Here is a 21,051-nt window from a genome sequence, read left to right on the forward strand (position 1 = left end):
TTTTATCTTCCTTAGCAAAGCAGAAACTTGAGGATAGACTAGCAGCTGCGGCGAGGGAGAAGCTTGCACAGGCCTCCAAGGAATCAAAAGAAAAGCAGCTACAAGCAGAACGCAAAAGGAAAGCTGCACTGTTCTTGCAGACTCTGAAAAACCCTCTGGCAGAGGCAGAAACTGAGAAGGCTGAAGAGAATTCCTTCAGTGTTGAGGTATGCAGGAAATACATTTCTCTTTGCCATAAAGCTAGCAGAAAAATTACCTGTGGGGTATGAATCTGTGAGTATTTTATCAAGTTGACAGAAGAGATGGAATATTTTACAAATGGACAGAAATTTGAATTTTAAACACTTTTTAATCTTTTTTCAATTATCTTACATATGCCTCTTAATGCCAATTAAAAAACTGGTAGAGAAATAAGGTGTGTAATTCAAAGGTCAGATTGCCGGTTACAGAAAGCAAAATAAACTTGCAAGTTTAACTCTGCGCTAGTGGTCTGTGAAGTAGAATGCTCCTCTTTCAAATTTATTTAGCTATCTACTTTAATATTTGCTTGTTTCAAGCTTATTTTGGTGTGAGTAGACATGTTCAAAATTTTAAAACAATATGCAGGCAACTGAGCTTACATTCAGATTTACTTTGAACCTGTCCTGCTGTTCAATTTTTTTAATTTAGCTGGTATAAAGCTGAGGTAAATATGTAGTGAAACGATGCATACCACTTTAAGTTTCTAGTTGGAGCATCCTTAATCAAGAAAATAAATACATAGGTGGGAAAAATCTAGATTATATGGCGACTGTTATTCATCATTATTATGTTAGTTGAGTATTTCAGGTAAGTGCTTTAAAAGGTTTGCCTGCTAGGATATTTTTCTCTTAGGCAGCAGTTTATTATGGGAGTTATAAAAGATCTATTAGTAGTATAAGGATACGATTTTAAAAACAAAACTGAATTTGTGGATAGCAGCGCAAAATTCAAACAAACATGTAATGTGTGCATGCATGCTACTCACAGAGCAGGTAGTAAAGAATCAAAACAAGAAACTCAAAGTGAAAGAATTGAGGGGACTAATTATTTTGTTGTCTTCCAGAGTATATGCTTGTGCCATTCTGATGATAAAGTGGCCCAGTGCCTTGGGTTTGTTTAGTAGAATCTGTTTTGAACAGCTGAAGTGGATATCTATCTAGAGCAAAGCGATTTGGAGTGTCAGTATTCCTGCACTTCCTTCAAAGAAGAATTTTTGATAGTTGTGTTACAAATCTGTGCACTTTGCTGCTTTCTAGAATCCTAGTGTATGTAGCACAGGCAGACTGCTTTCCATCTTTTGTCTTTGCAATGCTCCTGACAATTGGTCTCTGTATCCCCAGTCTGGACAGTCAATTGTAATAGATCATACTAAGGTAATGTCAGTTTGAGAGCTTTCAGAAGCTCTGTTTTGAGTGGGTCATCATGATATTGCAGTCTTAGGCCAATCTAAAAGTAACCTGGAGGTTGATAAAGGCTTTATGCCTAGCTATAAAAAGATAATAGAGTTGCTAGTAAGTTACCTTGCCATTTGACTGTTTGGGCTGTTGTTTCCAAAGGAAGTTAAAATCTATTTTCTACTGGTCACACACTGGTTTACTAGAATTTATCACAAAGAAGAAAAAAAGAGGTTTTATCATGCAGAAGTAGTTATTAATCAGTTATCTGGCATTATCTTCTGCAGCAAATCGAACTATTACCAGGCAGTATGTGGATCCGTTAAAATACCTTTTTGGGTACAGCCTCTAGAAATCAGTTTTATAAGACCTGGAATTTTTGAGTAGGCAAGCTTAAAGGGGCAACCTTGGGTCAAAAGATGTTTAAGTTAAGTTGCAGAAATGCTTTAGTTTTATATTAACGTCCACAAGTTTTCTAGTACTTCATTATGTAAAAAATAATAGGTCGGTATAATCATGTTTGAAGCAGCTATATAAGCGTAAAGACATAATTGCACTTACTCTGTCTGTGTCTGCCATAGGTGGTGACCTTTAGCTAGTAACTTAAAAGTTGGTACAATAATGTTTGTTAGTGTATAGTGCTTCTCACGACAGAGACATACAGATGATAAGTTTGCTAACTTGCTTCATTTTTGCTTTGGTCATAACTTAGTAAGCAGTTTGTATGTGGATTTTATTTTTAAGTTTGATTTCTAGTCCTGCTGCTGGTTAATTACTACTTTGTTTTGGTGTAGAAATTGTGAGCCTTTGCAAAAGCCCATAGGTAGTAAGTAATATGTGCATTGGTTCAAAATGCTTATATCCATGCCATTCAAAAAAAAAAAGGTAAACATTGTCTCTGCAAAAAAGAAAAAAGAGAATCTCAAAAGAAGCTACAGAAAAAGGCAGATTACAGATTTGTTTTCTACAGTAATGAAGACAAAACTATAATGAAAGTCTCAGCTTTCTCTATGGTAATTTTTGTTTTTTGTACTTTAGTCATGTTCAGCAGACTCTAAGAATAGTGAAATATATTTTGTCCTCTTGACTCCGGTAGACTGTTTACTTCAACACTGTATTCATAATTTTAATTTGTATCTTCAAGATCACTATAAAGAGATCAAGAGAGATTGATGTTTCTGGAATTAATCATTTCCAGCTTGTTGTTGAAAGCTGGAAGAGATAGGAGCCATACAAAAACTGTATTCTTTGTCTCCCTTCTTCAGCTGAAGACATTTGTTTCCTAGGAATGCTTTTCTGCAAATTTTAGTGAAGAAATATAAAACCAAACTCTAAAAACTTGTATCGATCAAAGCCACTGATCTGCTTTTTTCCCTATTAATAAATGGAAATTGCTGTTCAAAACAGCTTAGAAATAATGCATTTCATATAAACCTTTTCTGATTTCAATAAAATAACTACAATTTTAAAAGCCTAAGTGAGGGATTTGCATTTATTCTATAGGAAAATCCTTCTAGTATTGATTTGTTCGTACATCATAGCTCTGTCCTGAAGCTTTTTTCTCCATCTGCAGGTTTTGGCAGCAGAGAGCTATGTTCTCTATCCAAGCGACACTTTCCCATGTGCATTGTATATTTTCCATTTAAGTTCCTAATTGCTTAACTTCAGAGTGAAGAAGAGGCTAGATTGTCAACCTCTTTTTCTTTCAGTCTGAGTATCGTTTTATCATAGCACATCCCAATCCAGCGTGATCTCATGCATGCTTCATAAAAGACAGGGGTGTCTGTGTTTTCAGCAAATGTATGGAAGCCTCCAACAAGTCCAGACAATCTCTTCTCTTAATGGAAGAAAAACTATCAAAACCCGTTTCAAGAAAGTCACCTTGGACTTAGGTCTTCACTGCAGTAGTTGTAAACAGCTGTGGGGGAAAAAAGTAGGAGTGGGATTTGGTGTAGGCTATGTAGTTTCCTGATACCCAGCCTAAATAGGACCTGAAATTTATGCAGCTTAGGGGTATTTTTGTGGGATCCTACAGAAGCCAGAAAAAAACTGTGTGTTGCAGTCAGACCAACTGTGCACATTGCAAACACAAATATCGTTGGGAAGTAGTCTCCGTTTCCTGGGTTTGGATCTGTGTCACTCTTAGAAAAGCCAGCAAGGAGTTCTTGGTTGCACTGATCAAGCAAAACTTTATCTTGGGTACCAACTGAAAATTTCAGATAATGGTTGTGACAGACTGCAACAAGAATGAATGACGTGGCTTTCCGTTGTTTCCTTTGCCACAGAAAGAATTCCATATCAGCATAGTAGCAGATTAATGAATTGAGTACGAGCACATGCTGAAAGAGATCCTGTTTAGGATTCTCATTGCTAATGCTAACATGTTTTCCCTATGACTGGTGCATGTGCAGTATGTTTTTCCAGTTATATGTTGAAGAGTGAATGCAAAGAGACAATGCCAGTGCAAAATTCCTGAGACTTTGTCTGCTCATCTCCTTAAAGGGATTTGCCAAGGACGTAGGCACAGTAATTCTTCAATAACAGTTGTCTCTTTTCAGAAGAGCAGATGAGTGTCCCCACTTGCATCTGAAATTACTCAAGGTCTAAGTTGAGTTTATTAAAAAGCAAGTCAACTTTTCAACAAAAGCCTCCCCCAAATTCCACTTCTCAGTAAACTTACTTGCTAAAAATGTCTGGTTTTCTTCTGCCGCAGAAGTACTGTTTCAGAGAAGGCATCTCTTTTTCTCACACAAAGTCCCATGTATCTAAGAATTTTAAAGCAACCAGTTTCTCTGCTTCTTACCAATAGAAATAGTTGGAAAATAATTTGTTTATAAAAGTGTTTATTTAGAATTTCAGATATGTATTTAAAAGTTAGTGATGTGACCTGCCTTTTTGAAATAATATTGACCTTCTATATGGGGAATGTTAGTACTGTGTTAATGGGCAGTCTTCTGCTGTCTACACTCAAAATCCAGTAATCTGCATCATGGTGTCTAAATCAATTTAAAAACAATTACATAGCATGGATCTTGTTTTTTTTATTAAAAAAAAAGCTTTTTCAGTCATGTTTCAGAAAGAAAAACATGCATTTAAAAACACTGCAAAAGTATTCTCCAATAACAAAAAGTAACTGTAATCAAGAAAACATACGTATAACCAATAGAAAGAGAGATGTAAAATTAGTTCTGCAGTTTGGTCAACGGAAGCTGTAGTGGAAATTTCACAAAATGAAGAAAAAAATATGTAGGTTTACCAAAAATGTCACAAACAATTTTATCTCCCTTTTGGGGATACGTCCATCCAATGCTGAGTCCAGGAAACAAAGATTGATATGCAGTGGTCATAGAGTTAATGTAGTGGAATGATTTTTGTAGCTTAAAATGTGTCTCAGAAATGGAGTAATGACTGAAAAGTATAATAAGGCATGAAAATGGGTTGAGAATTTCCATGGGAGATGCATAATTCCCATGAGCTTGTCCTTGCCAAATAACTGTATAAAAACTAGTCATGCTATTTGTGTGTTTATACACAGCATACATTGGTGCTGAAAACCTGCTTATCACACGGTATAGAAATGCATTAAATGAACAAAGTTTTGTTTGACCTCTGTCAGGTTTTCAAGATACCTAGTATTTCTTAAAAGAATTGCTGATACTGAGTATGTAAGTTGGAACAAAATTGATTCCACTAACTGCACGTAAAGGGCACTCAGCACCATAGAGTTATGTAGTACTTTTAAGCTCTTTGACTTCAGCTGGATCATAAAAATAGTCAGATCTACTTTTTCTGTAGCTGAATTCATTCTTTTATATGGTTTCCTGTTTTTCCTTAAAGTGAAATCAAGCAAGAGGAACAAAAGGCTGAAAAATGAGCTTGAGCAATGAAGCAGCACAGCTTTTCAGAAATGACTCCTCACCATTCTTGGATGCATTACAGCAGTAATGCAGTTATGAATAATCCTTCATCAGAGCAGCATTTAGAAAACATGGAACTCTAGCTCAGTTCCTGAAGCTAATCAGCTTCCAGTAACTAGTAGCTGGTGAAGTCTGTGCTTTTTCAAGAGATGGGTAAACAGTAACTTGGTAGCATCTCTCTTTGTGTATGATTTTATGTTTATATATGATTCAGGTGGATGCTATTGTATCAAGAAAAGCATACCAACTAACACACGAGGGGCAGTATTTCAGTTAAGAGAAATTGCAGTCAGTCAGCCACAAACATAAGGTTCTGTGGCCTACGGTAGGGAGCAACCTTTAATTTTGAGGACTGTAGGACTCTTCCAGATATGCAGCTATTGGCATCAGTTGAATTCTGAATACAGACATCACCTTTGGTAGTAGTAGGCTATGGTGTAGCAGGCCTGTAGCACATTTCACAACTGTTTAGGGGGTTTAAAACGTGGTTTGTCTACAAAAATGCTAATTAAAACTTTGTATTATTCCCAATCCTGTCCACTTAAGCAGCGTTGTTCTTAGGTGCCTCTGGGAGCAAAAAAGGAAGCAGCATCACTGGAGCAGGGGTTCTCCATCTGTTTTGCAGCCAAGCAAAACCTGGCAAGGTTCAGTGTCTTGCTGGTGAACATTTGCTTAATCTTTTTGTTAACAGTGGCTGATAACTGCAGCAAGTTATAGAAGCCTTGCAGAGGTAGAATCTAAGCTGCCAAATAACTACTTCCAGCAAAGTTTTGGTAAATGTGATTTACGTAGGTAAAGTCTCATCCCTGCTGTCCCTGCCAAAAGAAGGCCTGCAGAGTTTCATTTTTTGTCAAAGCGAATGGTCTTAAGTGACCGTTAAAGCAATTGAAGAGAGAAAGCATCTCAGAATCTACTGGTGCAGTTAATACCTGACAAAAATAGGAGAGGGGGACAATGCTGGTGCCTGGTTAGACAAGGCTTTATATACTCTCTGCAGCACACAGTGTATTTGACTTCTTCAGAGCAGTTACTTGATGTACAGATAGGTGTTCTGCATGTGTAGTACGGTATAATTTTTGTATACAAGGCATGATTTACCTAATAGCATGTCTGATAGGTTTCTAATACATATTATTCTGCTCATCTCTCATATTTTACCTTGTCAGAAATGCTTTATGGGTGATAAGTACTTTGATCTGCTTGTAAAAGACAGTTGGCTATACCCAAACTGTTACCTGTATAAACCTTAACATCCAATTTAAACAAGGAGACAAATTCACCATTATAATGCTGCAAAACCAGGCAAGCACGTAACTTGAAAGTAACTGTTTTAATGGCTTGTCCCTAATGTCATCTGTCATTGTGCCTCTGAATATAAAGATTCTATAGCACAAAGCAGTTCTTAACTTGTTTGGGCTCTTTCATCTTTTCTCTTTTGAAGACCTGTTTTTCATTTGTTTCTTTAGATGGCTTGTCCTTACTTTTGTCCTGTTCGTAACAGTATTCATTTTCTTGTGGAGAGTAGTATGTTTATGGATGAAATAGAAGTTTGTAGTACAGGTTTAAAAATAAGGCGCTATTCAATTTTTGCCAAGCGTAACAGCGTTATCAACAACTGTAGATTGTGTACATCTTGCACACTTTCTGCTATAGTTGATCCTGCTGTATTAGCAATAGACGGTGGGTATTGCTGTATGCCTGTTCAGAGTAACAATCACATATAACATAATTTTATGTTTGCATCTTTTAAAAAATATTTATTAATTTGTAAGCAAAACATAACTGTCTAATGAATACCATATGCTAAGTATTTATAGGAAATAAAAAGCTTTCAGGTGTTTCAGGGTCATCCATTTCTGGGGGAAAAAATAAAGTAGAATATATGCATTATTATCTTCTGTTTAGTATGGAACGATTGGGGGGGGGTTGTTAGCTTGTTTGTTTCAAAACTTCTATTATCTTGCTTTTTCAAAAGGCTATACAAAAGACATAAAACCAAGTGCCACATACTAATGTGGCATTTGGGGCATAAGTGGTGGCTATCTTGCTGGCATTTGAAACTTCTTTTATTGCAAGAACCCTACCATAAAAAAATGACACGAGAGCTGTAATTCCTTATACTGCAATTACTTCAACGAATATTTAATGGAAAAAAAGTTGAATACCAGGAACTGCCATCTAAAGAATTTAGATATGTGGGGGAGTTAAGAATGTTCTCTGCCTTGATTTTTGTTCTTCAAAGTACTCAGGGTATAAAGGCATACTTCTCTGTGCAGCAAACACATTCGCAACCACTAATTTCTTTGCAGTTGACCCTTCAAAGTTGAAAATGCAAAATTCTGTTTTTCTTGTGTTTTTTTAAAGAAATTCTCATGGTCAGTGCAGTGTTACTAGTTGTAGCAGCAACTAAACAGTGATGAAACTGTTTGAGTACTGAGTATTTAATTTGTTCTAGAAAAACAAGTGTTTTTATCAATCACATGTAATCACTTTGGGGTAATTTAGGGTTGGACTAACAGTCTTCTAAAAGTTTTAACTGCTCACTCCAATGCACAGAGCAATGGTACATTTTTATTGCTAGGAGACAGTTGCTTTCTAGTTCTGTGTCAAAGAATATTTCAGCACAATCTTTGGGGAACCTGCAGCAAGAAAAAGGTGCAGTGGCAGAGAAAAGTTTGAAGCGATTTAGATTTTATAAAATTTAATTTTTAATGAAATAAAATAATTGTTGATTAACTTTTCACATTTCTAATTCTTAACTCTTTCCAACTTTGATCCAACACAAGATTGAAATTAATGCAAAAATCAGCTTTTCAGAATAGAAAAAAATATTAACTAATTGTGAAAGTGTTAGTTACATTATAAATAATGTTCTTTCACAGTTAAGTTCATTTGTACCAGGAACAATGCCAGTGTTTTGTTCTGTTTTAATAAGCATTTTCTGGTTTACTTCTAATCTCCATTTTGAACTTTAAGTAATGTAACCCATGAAAAACTAATGTGTGTCCTGGTTTTCTGAATACTGCAAATAAGCAAATGTCTGGTAATGAACTGAAGTACTCGTTCTCAATAGTTTTCTGTCCTTCCTGATAGAAAGCTCTTTCCTAACCCATCTCTCTTAAACGAGAGTGTTTCAATAATCTTTGTTTTCTGAAGAAGTACCTTTGAAACATTTCTTGTAGCCGGTGTTTACTGTAGGAAGTGTTCTTTTAGCAGGATTTCCTTCAGCCATCCACAGAAAACACAGAAGAATAACTCTAATTGTCTGACACTGTAATATTTAGTAGGGGCTGAAAGAATATTCTGCTAACCTAAAGGAATAAAGAAGTGAGGTTCAATGAATGCTTTCTGAAAATTTGCAATCTAATTTCCTAGGAGAGTTCTCAAAAAACTTAAATCTCCCTTCCCTTGAGATGCATAATAAAGTTAATCAGGTAACCAGCTTGTTGCCATGCTTTCTGAAACAGCGTTCTGCTGACCTGCAGGTTTGCAAAGTCTGGTCAGTAAAAAAAAAAAAAAAAAGTTTCTGCCTTTTGGAAACAATCATCTCCCATTGTCCGCACTCGCTTTGATTTTTATTTATTGATTTGCTTCACTCTTGCCTCTAGTTTCTTGCCTCTACTACCTTAGTTTGCCTGGATCAGTCTTCCCTAGCAAAACCCCAAGTCACTGACAGCTTCTTCTATTTGCCCGACACAAGACAGTTTTGGTTTATTTTGTTTTGTTTTCCAATTCAGCAGCATTATTTAACTTTTCTGCCTGTCCTGGCAACTTGCTGGCATTACGTTCTTTCACAGAGCTCTGCCTTCAACTCTGAGGATGTTTCAAGCCGTTTTGCTGGTGGCTTTTTTCTTGAAAGTACAGTTGCCACTGCAGGAATCAGCATGTTTGTGACACCTCCTCTGAGCACCTGGTCCCAGCGGTGCGTTGTGTCAGTTTAGCTGGGTAGGTGGCTTCCCTCTCTGCACGAGATCTTGTCTTGCACTCAGGACCTACATATTCACTTGGGGGTTGGTGAAGTTACTTCTGTATGATCTCTGCCAGAGCTTTCCAAACATGCTTCATTAGTAAGCTGGAGCTGTTGTGTCTGAATCTCTCTCCAGCCAGGCTGCAGCACGCTCCACGGAGGGTTGTGGACAGCTCTGGTCACTCGTACTGTAAGCATCCTGAAAGTCAAGGAGAGATCACAGTTTTGGCAGCCAGTGCTTGTGGTGGGTATGGAGGGATGCTTAGCAGTGCGGGGTTCCTCATTCTGATTGCTGAGAGAATCCCTGCGTACGCACCAGAAGTACCTGTGTCAATCAGTTATTAGCTTCCTTTTGGCTAACGGTATGAGAGCTTGTGTTTTGTGCAGCCAAATGAACTTGAGCACTGAAAAACGTTGTTTTCTCTTCCCTCTCTTGTTTTCCTCTTAACTCTACTTTGCCTACAGCTATTTTGTTTCAAGCTATTAGTTATCTACTTCAAGGCAAACTGGTCTATTACATATTCAGTAGAGTTCAAAGAGACTAAGGTACTGTATAAAGACATGAATAACATTGTCAAGGAACAAAAATAGGCTGCAGTAGTCTCTTAGGAAACCCTTGAGTTTGGAGATGAGGTGTCTGGAATTGCGTGTGGATTGTGAAGTTAGGGAAATTGGAAATAGGCCACAAGTAAACCAGTCACTCAAATGAGAATGGTATAAAATGTTTATAATGCTTGAAGCAAACTACTTCAGGACTGCTTTATTGCTATTTTTGTAAATATTGTGATAACAGTTACCAGTTAAAGCTCAGAAAAGAAACATTGCTGTAATGTGAAGCGAAGCCGAATTTCCGAGTATTCACATGTAGTCAATTATTGCCTTGACCTATTCACAATAGAAGAAGGGCAGAGAGAGAGGAGAAGATCACCTGCTTCTAATTTGGTTATTTGGGATTTTAATGTATTAGTTTCTATTCTGATCACGGTAAGCATTCCTTGTATCAAATGATGAAAGTGTCAGACCAGGTGGAGCAGAAATTATGACAGGGAAACTGATTTCTCCAGTTGCCTTGAAATGGCAGCTGGGGGAATGACAGACTTTGAAATGAGGAGCCTATCTACAGTGCCTGACTTGAATTGTTCTGAGCAAGGTGTTGAGCAGAATTCTCTCAGGTACAAGCTGGTAATTTGAAAATTTCTCGGAGTGTGGTATGTTTTGCTTAATTCGCTCAATTGTAGTCAGAATTACTCGCTGAACATGAGTTGAGCAAGGGCCTGCTCTATCATTAGGATTAATAACTTTTGTCATTTTTTCCAGCCTTTTACATGCAAAAGACTTATTTCATAAAGTACAGAAATAATTTGTATTAGCGCTATTTCATTTTGCTGTTTTACTTGAGGTTCTAATCTAAATAGCACAGTTCAAGGAAGAAAGTGACTTGAAAACTTAATCTTGAATATCAGTAAGTCCTGATTGTATTTTTCTGGTTTATACCTTTTTAAGCAAAGGGATAAATACATAAAAAGTTATCTGTTAGTACACTTTTTTTTTTTTTTTTAGAAAAAAATTTTTCTATAAACTAAAGATGAAAAGCTCAGGAATATACCTAGTTAAGCTGAGAGTCTTAATGTGTATCCCAACTTGCATATATACCTTTGGGGGACTGTATAGGCCTCTATTGAATAATATTAGATTTGTGTTTTTGAAGATGTGAGCCTGACTTACGCGCGCTTTACATAATACTAATGCAGCACTGTGAGGATTTAAAGCAGTCGTGGGAGGTTAGATTGTTATTGATTTAACAACTATTTTCTTAAGATGGATGTATTTCTCATACTTTCTTGAGTCAAAAATGTAAGATGATTGTTAGTTCTTATCTTCCTTGCTGTTGTACTTGTTATCCAGCATTTCGACAATATATACATATATAGGTGTATATATATAGGCAAGATTAGTGAGTAGGATATCTTAAGTTTCTTTGCCAGAACTGTGTATTTACATGGCATGCGTAACAGTAGATGTAACCCCCTGTTTAGTATAAAAAGCTATAAAGATCTAGAGATGCTTATGTATTGTCTACACACGTAGGACTTTCTCAAATTAAAAATTCTTATGCAATTTTCAAAACTGAATGATGATGTTCTTTGTTTACCTTTGATTTCAGAGTGTCAGTAGTATACCATGTCCTGTGACTGCAGTCAGAACTTTACCTACCTTAGAAGTTAAACAAGCAGAAAGGCCTTCAAGCAAAAGCAAGGATCCTCCTAGGGATGAAGAAAAAGACAAAAAAAGAAAAAAACACAAGAAAAGATCTCGGACAAGATCTCGATCACCTTTCAAGTATCATTCTTCATCTAAGTCCAGATCTAGATCACATTCAAAAGCAAAGCACTCACTTCCCACTGCCTATAGAACTGTCAGGCATTCAAGGTGGGTTTGGAAACCAACCATATTCTCTAGAGTTCTGTGTGAGCTAATACTGGAAATGTTTTTGCACTTCTTTAATTACATAAGCATCTTCTTACCCATTACAAGGGATATAGTCACCCTGAAGACAGTGAGAAAATATCAAATATGGAAAATCTCTGAAAATATTTTTGATGAAATAGTCGTTAATTTCTAAATACATAGTGCAGAATTTACACTGGCAAATTTCACTCTGGTCTGTGAAATACCTGGTGATACTATGTAGGAGTGTGATTATAACAAGAAGAGGAGTTTGTGGCTATTGCTCTGGTATAGTAACAGTATTAAAACATGAAATAGAGAACTAGCTGGTTGAACAGCAAAGCTCAGAAGGAAAGCAAGCAGTTGGGTAGCATGTGAAAAGATGTGATGGATGAATGGCAGGAGAGAGATGACAGGAATCAAAGAAGGTTGAAAGCAGAGTTGTTGTGGAACAGAGACCGTAGAAGAATGTAGCCCACTGCAGTTGGGCTAAATTTGACCATTAATGAGATTAAATGCATTATGTTAATTATATGGCTATATATATTATGTTATATTAATACTGTTAATTACATCTAAGACATTTGGGTCTAGGAACCTTTAAAGATTGCTGTCTGTAAACTTCTGTTGTATCTTAATTTCCTTTCGCAGAGCAGTTGCTGTAATCAGTCAGAAGGGCATGTTCCTGGGGTTGTAGTCTCTGGATCATGCTACAGAATATCCAAACAGTATTTCAGTAACTTGTAGTTCAAATGAATTATGCATATTAATACTAGCATAGCTGTATATGTATCTGATGCACGCAGAATTATGTATTACCTCTGTGGACATGCCAGTGATTTAAATGCTTCTTCTATAGAAACAGCTGGTTCAGCTATGTCTCAGTTTTTTTTCTAGCCATTGATGATGATGTGACAAAACTTCACATATATTTAACAAAGTGTCTAACTATGCTAATATATGTGTTAACGCTTTAAAACTTGATATTTTATACTAGTTTTCTTAGGTTAAATACGATACTTCGCTGAAGACATCTCTTCTACTCAGATATGAAAGAAATGAACATAACTTGATTTGAGTTTAAACGATCATTCTGTCACAATGCTTATTTGACTGCTTTTGACAAACAGGTGGTCATGATACTTTGTATGTTATTAGATGCATTCCAAAATATTCTGGTACCATTCCTTTTTTGTACATACCAGTGTATAAAGGGAATGATGCTGAATGAAGCTTTCATTGTTTAGTGAAGTGAATAAGTGTCTTCTCAGAGTGGAGGATATCTTGAGGAAAAGTCATGTCAGGTGAATCACTGATCTTTTCAGCTCCCTGCCAAGCTGTATCTTCACTTGGAACTCCCATGTCGGAACTCCCTTGTCTCTTCATCCAAGCTATGTCATGTATGTTCCTCTACTGTTTTATTGATAAATGGTGAAAACAAGAAGAATCATCAAAGTAATGATTAAAAAAATAATAATCTTTTCTGGTACCTTGAAAAAGAATCATCTAAGAAGATTCTTATTAGTACTTCAGTCTGCTACTCTGTAGGTTAAAGATAATCCTGCATCTTGCATGAGCTTGCATCCGGCACTAACCAGATTAATGACAACCAAGTCAGATGTATATTGAGATGTCTCCAGTGACTTCATGGTGATCTGAGGATATCTCCTCCTTTATCAAGGCCTGAATACTTTCACCAACTGATTTACATTTGGTTCTGCTAGTGGAAAGACCGAACTACTGTATTCTGAAGTCCAACACACATATCACAGACACTCTTATTTTTTAGTGGATTTTTTTTCTTGATTGGCCAGAATTCAGGTGGTGGACATACTACGCAAAAGTCACCAAAAATAGTTAATCCGATGGAGCTAATCTTTGTGTGCCCTGTAGAATATGCTTCCTGGTGCAAATCAATTAATAGATGCATACTAGCCCTAACATAATGGATGACACCTAATTAAATCTGGATGGATTTTTCCTAGATCAGCTGTTTGAATTGTTCACCTGAGAGGTCCAGTAAGCTTGATGCTGGCTGGCTGAATTTTAAAATTGTTTCAAAATTGCAAAATTGCACCACATCTTGCATTGAGAACATTTTGCACATCTTAAAATTTGACTAGTGTTAAAGCTGAACAGGAAAGGGCTCTCATTCATCCTGTTTTCTGATCTGAGAATGCCAGTTCAAACAAAGGTCTCTGGAGGGTCTCCCATTCAGGAAACCATTGTTTCTGGGAGCTTAAGGCAGTATCATCAGTGCTGAGTTATTGCCCTTTCACTTTGAGGTTTCTGCAGGTCGTATGAGAAACTTTTTGACAGGAGACCTGTTATGTCTAAATTTACTATCTACAGCATTCTCAGTGTGACTAAATCTAAACTTCTGCTTGAGGTCTTCCTGTAATTAATAGTAATTAATACCTTCTTCCTGCATATTATACTAAATATAACGACTGTTGGTTTACTTTAATGGAAGAGTATTTTATCACTTTAGAGTTTTTCTTATATACTAGTAAGGAGTAGTCTGGTGGGAGTACAGTAAAAAATTTGAAATGGAAAAAAATATATATAGTCAGTCAAGACAGCAAGTCTTATGCAGGATGGATTGAATGAATCCTCAGCTAGAAGACAAATTCCAGTGTTGCAAATAAGATGTATAAAGATGATTTTGAGATGGAAGATGGAGTACTGTGTCCAGCTTCGACCATGACACTTCAGAATGATGTTGACCAGCTAGAGGAAGATTGGAGTGAATCAGCAAAAATTTTCATAAACTAAAAAAAAAAAGGTGGGGTGGGGAGGAGATTTAGAATTATGACTTCGGAAAAACTGGAGAAAAATTAAATGAGTCATCATGTATGCCAGAAAGGTGGGAATAGAACATTCTTCTTCAGTCCCTGGGGTTAGGATGAGAAGTAATGGATTTGAATTAATGGAAGAGAGACTAGAAAGCTTTTTATAGTTTCTCAGTGGTTAATACAGCTTGTGAAAGCGCCATCATGGGAAATTTCTGTATTAAGAATGATGGTTTAGAGAGTATTGAATAGTCTGATTTCTTTAAGTCTTTTCTAGCTCTGTATTTTTAATTAGGTCCTTGAAAAATTATCCCAATGGTCTCACATTGTACAAGAAATGATGGCGATAGTTAGCCAGGCTTTACTGAAAGTGTTTGATAATCCTTAAAGTACTCAGTTTGTTTACAAAATCAAAGTTCTTGCCCCTGAAACTGGAAAGGTTGTAAAATAATTAAGTAATCAAGAGTGGGAGGCTGATTCATAACCCATTCAGATACTGACGTGTTTTGTCTCTCAAATGTTAAGGTAAAAATAATGCTTTGTCTTAGTACTTTTCCCAAAAGAAGCAAATGTTGGTGCCTAGCTAGAAGAGATACAACTTTTCTTAATTTTCAACACTAAATATATAAATATAATTTCCATTTGTTGCCTTGCCTTGTTCAAAACATGGCACCTTTCATGTCTCTTATGTCTTTAGTTTTCCCAGTGCTTGATGCAAAATGTGTAACTTTTCTAGATTCCTAAAACACTGGATGTTACAGTTTACTGCTGAATAAGTAGTTATGTAAAGAGTCATAACCACCTGGGATAAAGCTGTGGACTATTTGCAGCAGTTACTGTGTTCATCTTTTATTAATTGGATGGTGCCTAGAGGATAGTCTTTATTGTCTGGTTATTGATGCTAAATTATATGGGAACATTCCTATTTTGAGTAACTTTGCTTTATTTGAAGGTCTCAATCTAATGTAGTGTGTTGGAGATTTTGTTGCCTTATTCCATCCTGGACTAGATGTATATGCTAACCTGCAGACCACAGTATAGAGCAATTATTGGTGCAGTAGACTGGAAAAAAAAAAAAAAACTAGAATTTTCTTTCTGTAGTACTGCTACAGATCACATTAATCAAAAAAATGGAATAACAAAGATGATCTTTTTTGTAGTAATTTAATTGATAACTTTCCTAGAGAGTAGTTTGTCGGGCTTGAGGGGTCTGTACAGTGAAAAAATATGTTTTAGATTTGAAGCTATTTAAACTGTTATATTTAAATTACCTGTGACAACCAAAAGAGAGATGCGTATTCCACAATTTCTCATTAGACTACATTGCGTTTGGATGATAATGAATAGTGAACTACCTCTAAGTCGTAATAATGACCACTCACCATGTGCCCTGTATTTGGGAACAGTCATAAAAGTCTTAGATTTTGAGAGATTTCCATGTGGACACTCGATGAGCTTCTCTTTAATGCTTTGAGTAGTTACTATTTAATCATATAAGTTGTTTCAAAGAATAAGATTACAACAAACTATATACTGATTTTGGTTTCTAACAAGTTAATAGGGAATGAGATGTAGGAAGTGAAGTTAAAGATAACTTTACAGTAACTGTCTTTGCCGTCTTTGTTCAAGTGATGTTCAGCATTCTTGTCAAACTTTGTTTTTGGTTTTTCTTTGGTTTTTAATCAAAATTAGTTTTGGAAATCATGGAAATAATCATTGCAATATACTTCTGTACTGTTTTATATCACTTGTTTATCGTTTGGTTTTGCATTGTTAGAGGCATAGACACTGCTTCATTTAAAAATAGGCCTTGGTAAGGTACAATTTTGTACAATTTGCATTTTTCTTAGTATTTTCTAATGCAACTTCAGCAGTACTAAAGTTGAAAAAATATGTTCAAATAACAGCAAATTAATTCAAAGCATGTCTTGGATATTCATTATCCTGGGTAGCACAACCAAGCCTGTTTAACAGAAACAAGTTTAAAGAAAGTAGTTTTGCAAGGAACCCAGATATAGTGCTTTTATGGAGCCATGTGCTACACTACAAGAAATTTCTTTGTGTAAATGAATGCTATTTTCTGAACCAAAATTTGCCTGCCAAAGTTAGTCCCACAAAGCTCCTGGCCTAGTATGGCTTTAATTCTAGATCAACATGACAGGTTAAAGTTAAATTTAAGTCATAGAAACAGTAAACAATGTACAAAAACACTGTAAAGTATTTTAGCATGGCTTGCTTTGGAGGTGTTAGTCCCAAAGAGATAACGACTTATTACACAACAGTAATTAAGGTCAAAGGTGAGGCACATCTGTTAAATCTGTCTTGGCAAACAGCCTTTAGTATCTTTCGGTCATCTCTAGTAAATGATTCATGGTGTCTTTCTTTTAATCAACTTCAAAGCACCATAAAAAGTTAGATGTGAATTGCATCTGATAGTGCTGCTCTTTAAAGAAGTGTAAATTGTCAGTCCCTGGAGTTGTAGGTTTGCTGTTCTAGCTGGGAAGTTTGATTTTGAAGCTGATGGACAGTAAGTGTAAGAAATGACCGTGTTCATCTGCATCTCTGTTTTCTACCAGTAGATCTTTTTAGCACATGATCTAAGCTATTGATGTCTTTGTATGTGTGAGTGTGGTTTGTGTGTGTATGAGAGGGGATGGAGAGGCGCTCATTAGGTATTGAATGATATGGTTCGATGACATTTGGATGTTCATTTTGACCTAAAGTAGGGATGGAAAGTCTAAACTTCTGTTGGATATTGATCATTTTCCTTTATACTGTCTAGTAACAGAGTAGTGCTAAGCCACATGCTGAATTACCCAGTAACAAACGGTAGTAGTGGCATGCTTCATTAGTGGGTCACTTTTCAATAAGTTTGAGAAGAATGCTTCAGAATGCTTGTGTGAGAGACTGGCTTTTTGCCTCAACTGCAGAAATTTGAGAGATTTGGAAGTAACTGCTCTTTGTTTGTTCCAAATCAATTTTCTTATTGCTGAGGTAGTGTCTTTTCACTTAGTTTTAATTCCTGTATGGTAATGAGACATGCCAAGCTTTGTAATCCTTTGAACTTTTGGGACCCTTCTAAACACAAGTTCTGTTGACTTGAAAGGAATAGAGTGTCTTAAAATAATAGTGTAATGAAAGTAATAATTGTTGTATCACAGTAAAACTGTTAAGCTGTTTGTAATTGTTGAAACTAATGGCCAAGTTCTTAACGTTTGGTGGTTGGAAGAATGTTGTAGAACCAAAAAACATCATATCTGGTTCATAAAAATGAAGCTAATGCTTTTTTCTTTCTGATTGTTTGGACTTTTTTTAGGCTGGTCCATATAGGCATGTTTCACTAAGGTTCAGCTTTTGGTTAAGGGACTGAGCCTTTTCAGGAGTCTAGTTAATACCAAAACTAGCACATTTTATTCTGAATGTGAAGTGTGTGCCTCCGTATCACAGACTCACAGCATCCACAGGGACACTGAGCATGGAACCGAGTCTGAGCAACTCATCAATGGCAGCAGCAACAGAGCGGGAAAGTTATCAGGCAGCTTCGACAACGAAAAGATTTGACTGCTGGCGCTCTTTTGAGGGAAATCCTGGTAAAATGTCAAGGTGTCTGACTGACCCCAAACTTTATGATCTGTTGTTTTTTTTTTTTTTCCTTTTTTAATCCTTCTGAAAGGCCTGGTAAAGATCAGATTTCTAAGTGACAAAGCAGTTAATTTGCAACCCTTAACTGCCATTGTGATTATTTTTTTCATTTTCAGTTGATCGGTTCTGTTGTAGGTATAAGAGAAATGGCTCAGGAGCGTGTGTGTATATACTAAATATATGGTGCAAGTCTGCAGAAGATCAGTGATTTCACAAATGGCTTCTCTTTTAGTCACTGCAAAAGAACGAAAGAAAATGAATGTTTGGTATACCTGGAGTGACATACCTATAGCAAATAAATAAGAAAGGCTTGAAAATAACAAATAAAAATCGAATGATTAGAACTATACACTTTAGTGGGAACAAAATTAACTGTTACTACCATGAATTTGGGTTAGATTTGGGGCTTAGGTTTTTTTCTTTCTTTTTTTCAAGCTGGGTCCCTGTCTTGTCCCCTTCTCAGTCTCTTCCCTGTCTCCCTTCCATTCTTCAGGACTTTCCTCATTCAAATTATTTGGTTATTAAAAAATACGCAGGTTTTTATTTGCACATCAACTTAATTGCAGATCACACAGAAAAAGAGTTAGGCTGTTAAGTTGATTTCTGATCTTAACTGGGCATGCTTTTTTTTCATCTTGGTCTTTCTCTTTCTCTCTCTAGGAAAAATATTTCAAGTGAAAGTGCTAGTGCCAAACAATGCCGGTCGTGGGTTGTTGGTCACTTGCACAGGTGAAAATATTAGCTGTGTTAGGATTATTCTGCAGCATCAGGAACAAATTTTCCTGGACTTGTCAGAGCTAGAGATGAACTGAAAACAAAAACTTGCATTTATCTCTGTGATGCAGCAGTTCTAAAAACATTCCATTAATTTGAGAAGGCAAGGTCAGGCCTGACAATTCCAGGCTTCAAGCCAAATTGGACTTCTGTGTACCATCATTAGTAAACTGTTGCCACAAAAGGTGACTGCACTGAAGTGGAACATTCATGCCTACTAATACAGACATTGATGTCAGCACACAATACTGAAAAAAAAATTGCTTTTTTCCCCCCCCCAGTGTTGGGAGTGAAAAGCAATGGATAACTACACCCTAAATGTGTTGGATGGGTAAGAAATTCATAAGCAACTGACAAGTCTTGGAGACTAAATACCCCATAATGATATAAAGTAGAAGTGAATGGTGTTACATTTGTGTTTGGTGACAGCACAATTCCACTGAAACAAAAATAATTATACAAATAATATAAGTAACAAAAAGCAAACTTTTGGGTGTTTTTTCCTGTTTAGGTCACGATCAAGGTCACCTAGGAGGAGGGCTCACACACCAGAAAGACGGAGAGAGGAAAGGAGTGTTCCAACAGCTTATCGCATCAGTAATAGTCCTGGAAACAGTAGGAAACGTGCACGATCCAAGTAAGTATAAGAGGTTATCTTCCGGTATCAGAAGACTTTAAATGTTGCCTGAAGTGTTGTATACTCCCTGGATAAAACTTAAAGCTTTGGGTTTCTTTTCATCTGGGGCTTTATTTTATTAGACAAATACATCTGTGGAGGAAAAGAAAAACCAGAAGCACTGATTATTGTTCTTTGCACGTTCTTGTATATGTTTGAACACTAAATGTTGAACCAAATCAATGAATGTTAATACAGTACTGTCTCCTAGCTGTGAAAGTTCAGATTTTATTTGGACTCTGAAGTCTTCGGTCTGTTTTTCATGTTCCACTTGTCCAATCGATACGACCTCCACAGAGGCCATATACTGGTGTTAGGTTATTCATACCAGTATCTGAAAGTTGCTTGACCACTCACAGTATCTGCACAAATAAAGGGAAAATCCAGTTTAACAAAAAGTCTGCTTTATGTTCAACCGTTATTTTACTGCCTGAGTGGAATGTGAAATCCAAAATAAGTGGTGCCTTTTTTGAGACCACCTTGCATATAGTCTACCTGAACCTCCTATTGGCAAGATGGCATAACAACCATTATTTCATCTCACCAGTGCAGAATAAAAACACCTGCAAAATGTGTGCCCAAAAGGCTTGAAATGTTTTGTCTCTAATTTCAACATGGGAGGAAGTGAAAATTTTCATGCTAATTTTGTCATGTACAGCTGAAGTGTACACAAAACGCAGCACCTTAAGAGTTACTAAACTGAACATACAGATTCTTTCTTCGTATCAGTGAAGATTGTCTTTACAGGAGATATGGAAAAACATATTAGAGTAGGAAACAAGGAGGTCACTTTCACCTTCATGATTTTTAAAATATTGGCATTGTTTCTTAGGATAACTTTCCATCTCTTAACAGCTTCTAGCTAATTGATGTATGGTATGTATGAATGAGAACTTTATCAGTATACTTCAACTAATTCAGTTTTTCATGCTCAAAAGTTGAGATAAAAATAGAGGTTTCTGTGGAATTCAGCATGCAAATTGGCTAAGCAGAAAAGATCCAATATATAGAAGCTTAGAATGTTTTTCTTCCTATAAATACTTGCAAGAATCGTTTCACAGTCCTGTGATGTTCTTTCATGCAGCGTTGGTGTGCCTGCTGCTTGACCATTTGACATTTTAAGCTATAAATCATGTTGAAAATTACGCTATTCAAAGTGCTAAATTATGATTGGAGTTTTGAAATAAATGAGACTCCTCTTTAAACAATATTGTTTATATAGGTAGAACTTGAAAACCTTTGTTAGGCCTCAGACAAGAAAACAACACTACACAACAACATATGGCAGTAAAAGCAAAAAAGTAGACTGAAGAAAGAATATTGTAGATAAACATAGTTGAGGACATTTTGCGGCTCTGACTGCAGAAAGCCTAGCTAGGACTGACATGTTAAATGTCAAGTAAAAATGTAGATAGATGCT

At 36.3% G+C, this 21,051-nt stretch overlaps 1 protein-coding gene across 11 annotated transcripts in view; it reads left to right on the forward strand.

Moving 5' to 3' along the window:
- Positions 1-21,051, forward strand: part of SFSWAP (splicing factor SWAP) — a 48,646-nt gene that overhangs the window by 23,001 nt on the left and 4,594 nt on the right. For 6 of the 11 annotated variants that reach the window (XM_080560224.1, XM_080560227.1, XM_080560234.1 and 3 more), the window contains 4 exons: positions 16-206; positions 11,464-11,729; positions 17,987-18,142; positions 19,467-19,592. In XM_080560224.1, the coding sequence (XP_080416350.1) occupies positions 16-206; positions 11,464-11,729; positions 17,987-18,142; positions 19,467-19,592 (739 nt within the window). Of the gene's footprint in view, positions 1-15; positions 207-11,463; positions 11,730-17,855; positions 18,144-18,841; positions 18,911-19,466; positions 19,593-21,051 lie in introns of those variants that run through there. The other 5 variants (XM_080560230.1, XM_080560231.1, XM_080560228.1 and 2 more) reach the window with 4 other exon arrangements.

This window comes from Anser brachyrhynchus, assembly GCF_964034855.1.
Source record: "Anser brachyrhynchus genome assembly, chromosome: 17".
Classification (NCBI taxonomy): domain Eukaryota; kingdom Metazoa; phylum Chordata; class Aves; order Anseriformes; family Anatidae; genus Anser; species Anser brachyrhynchus.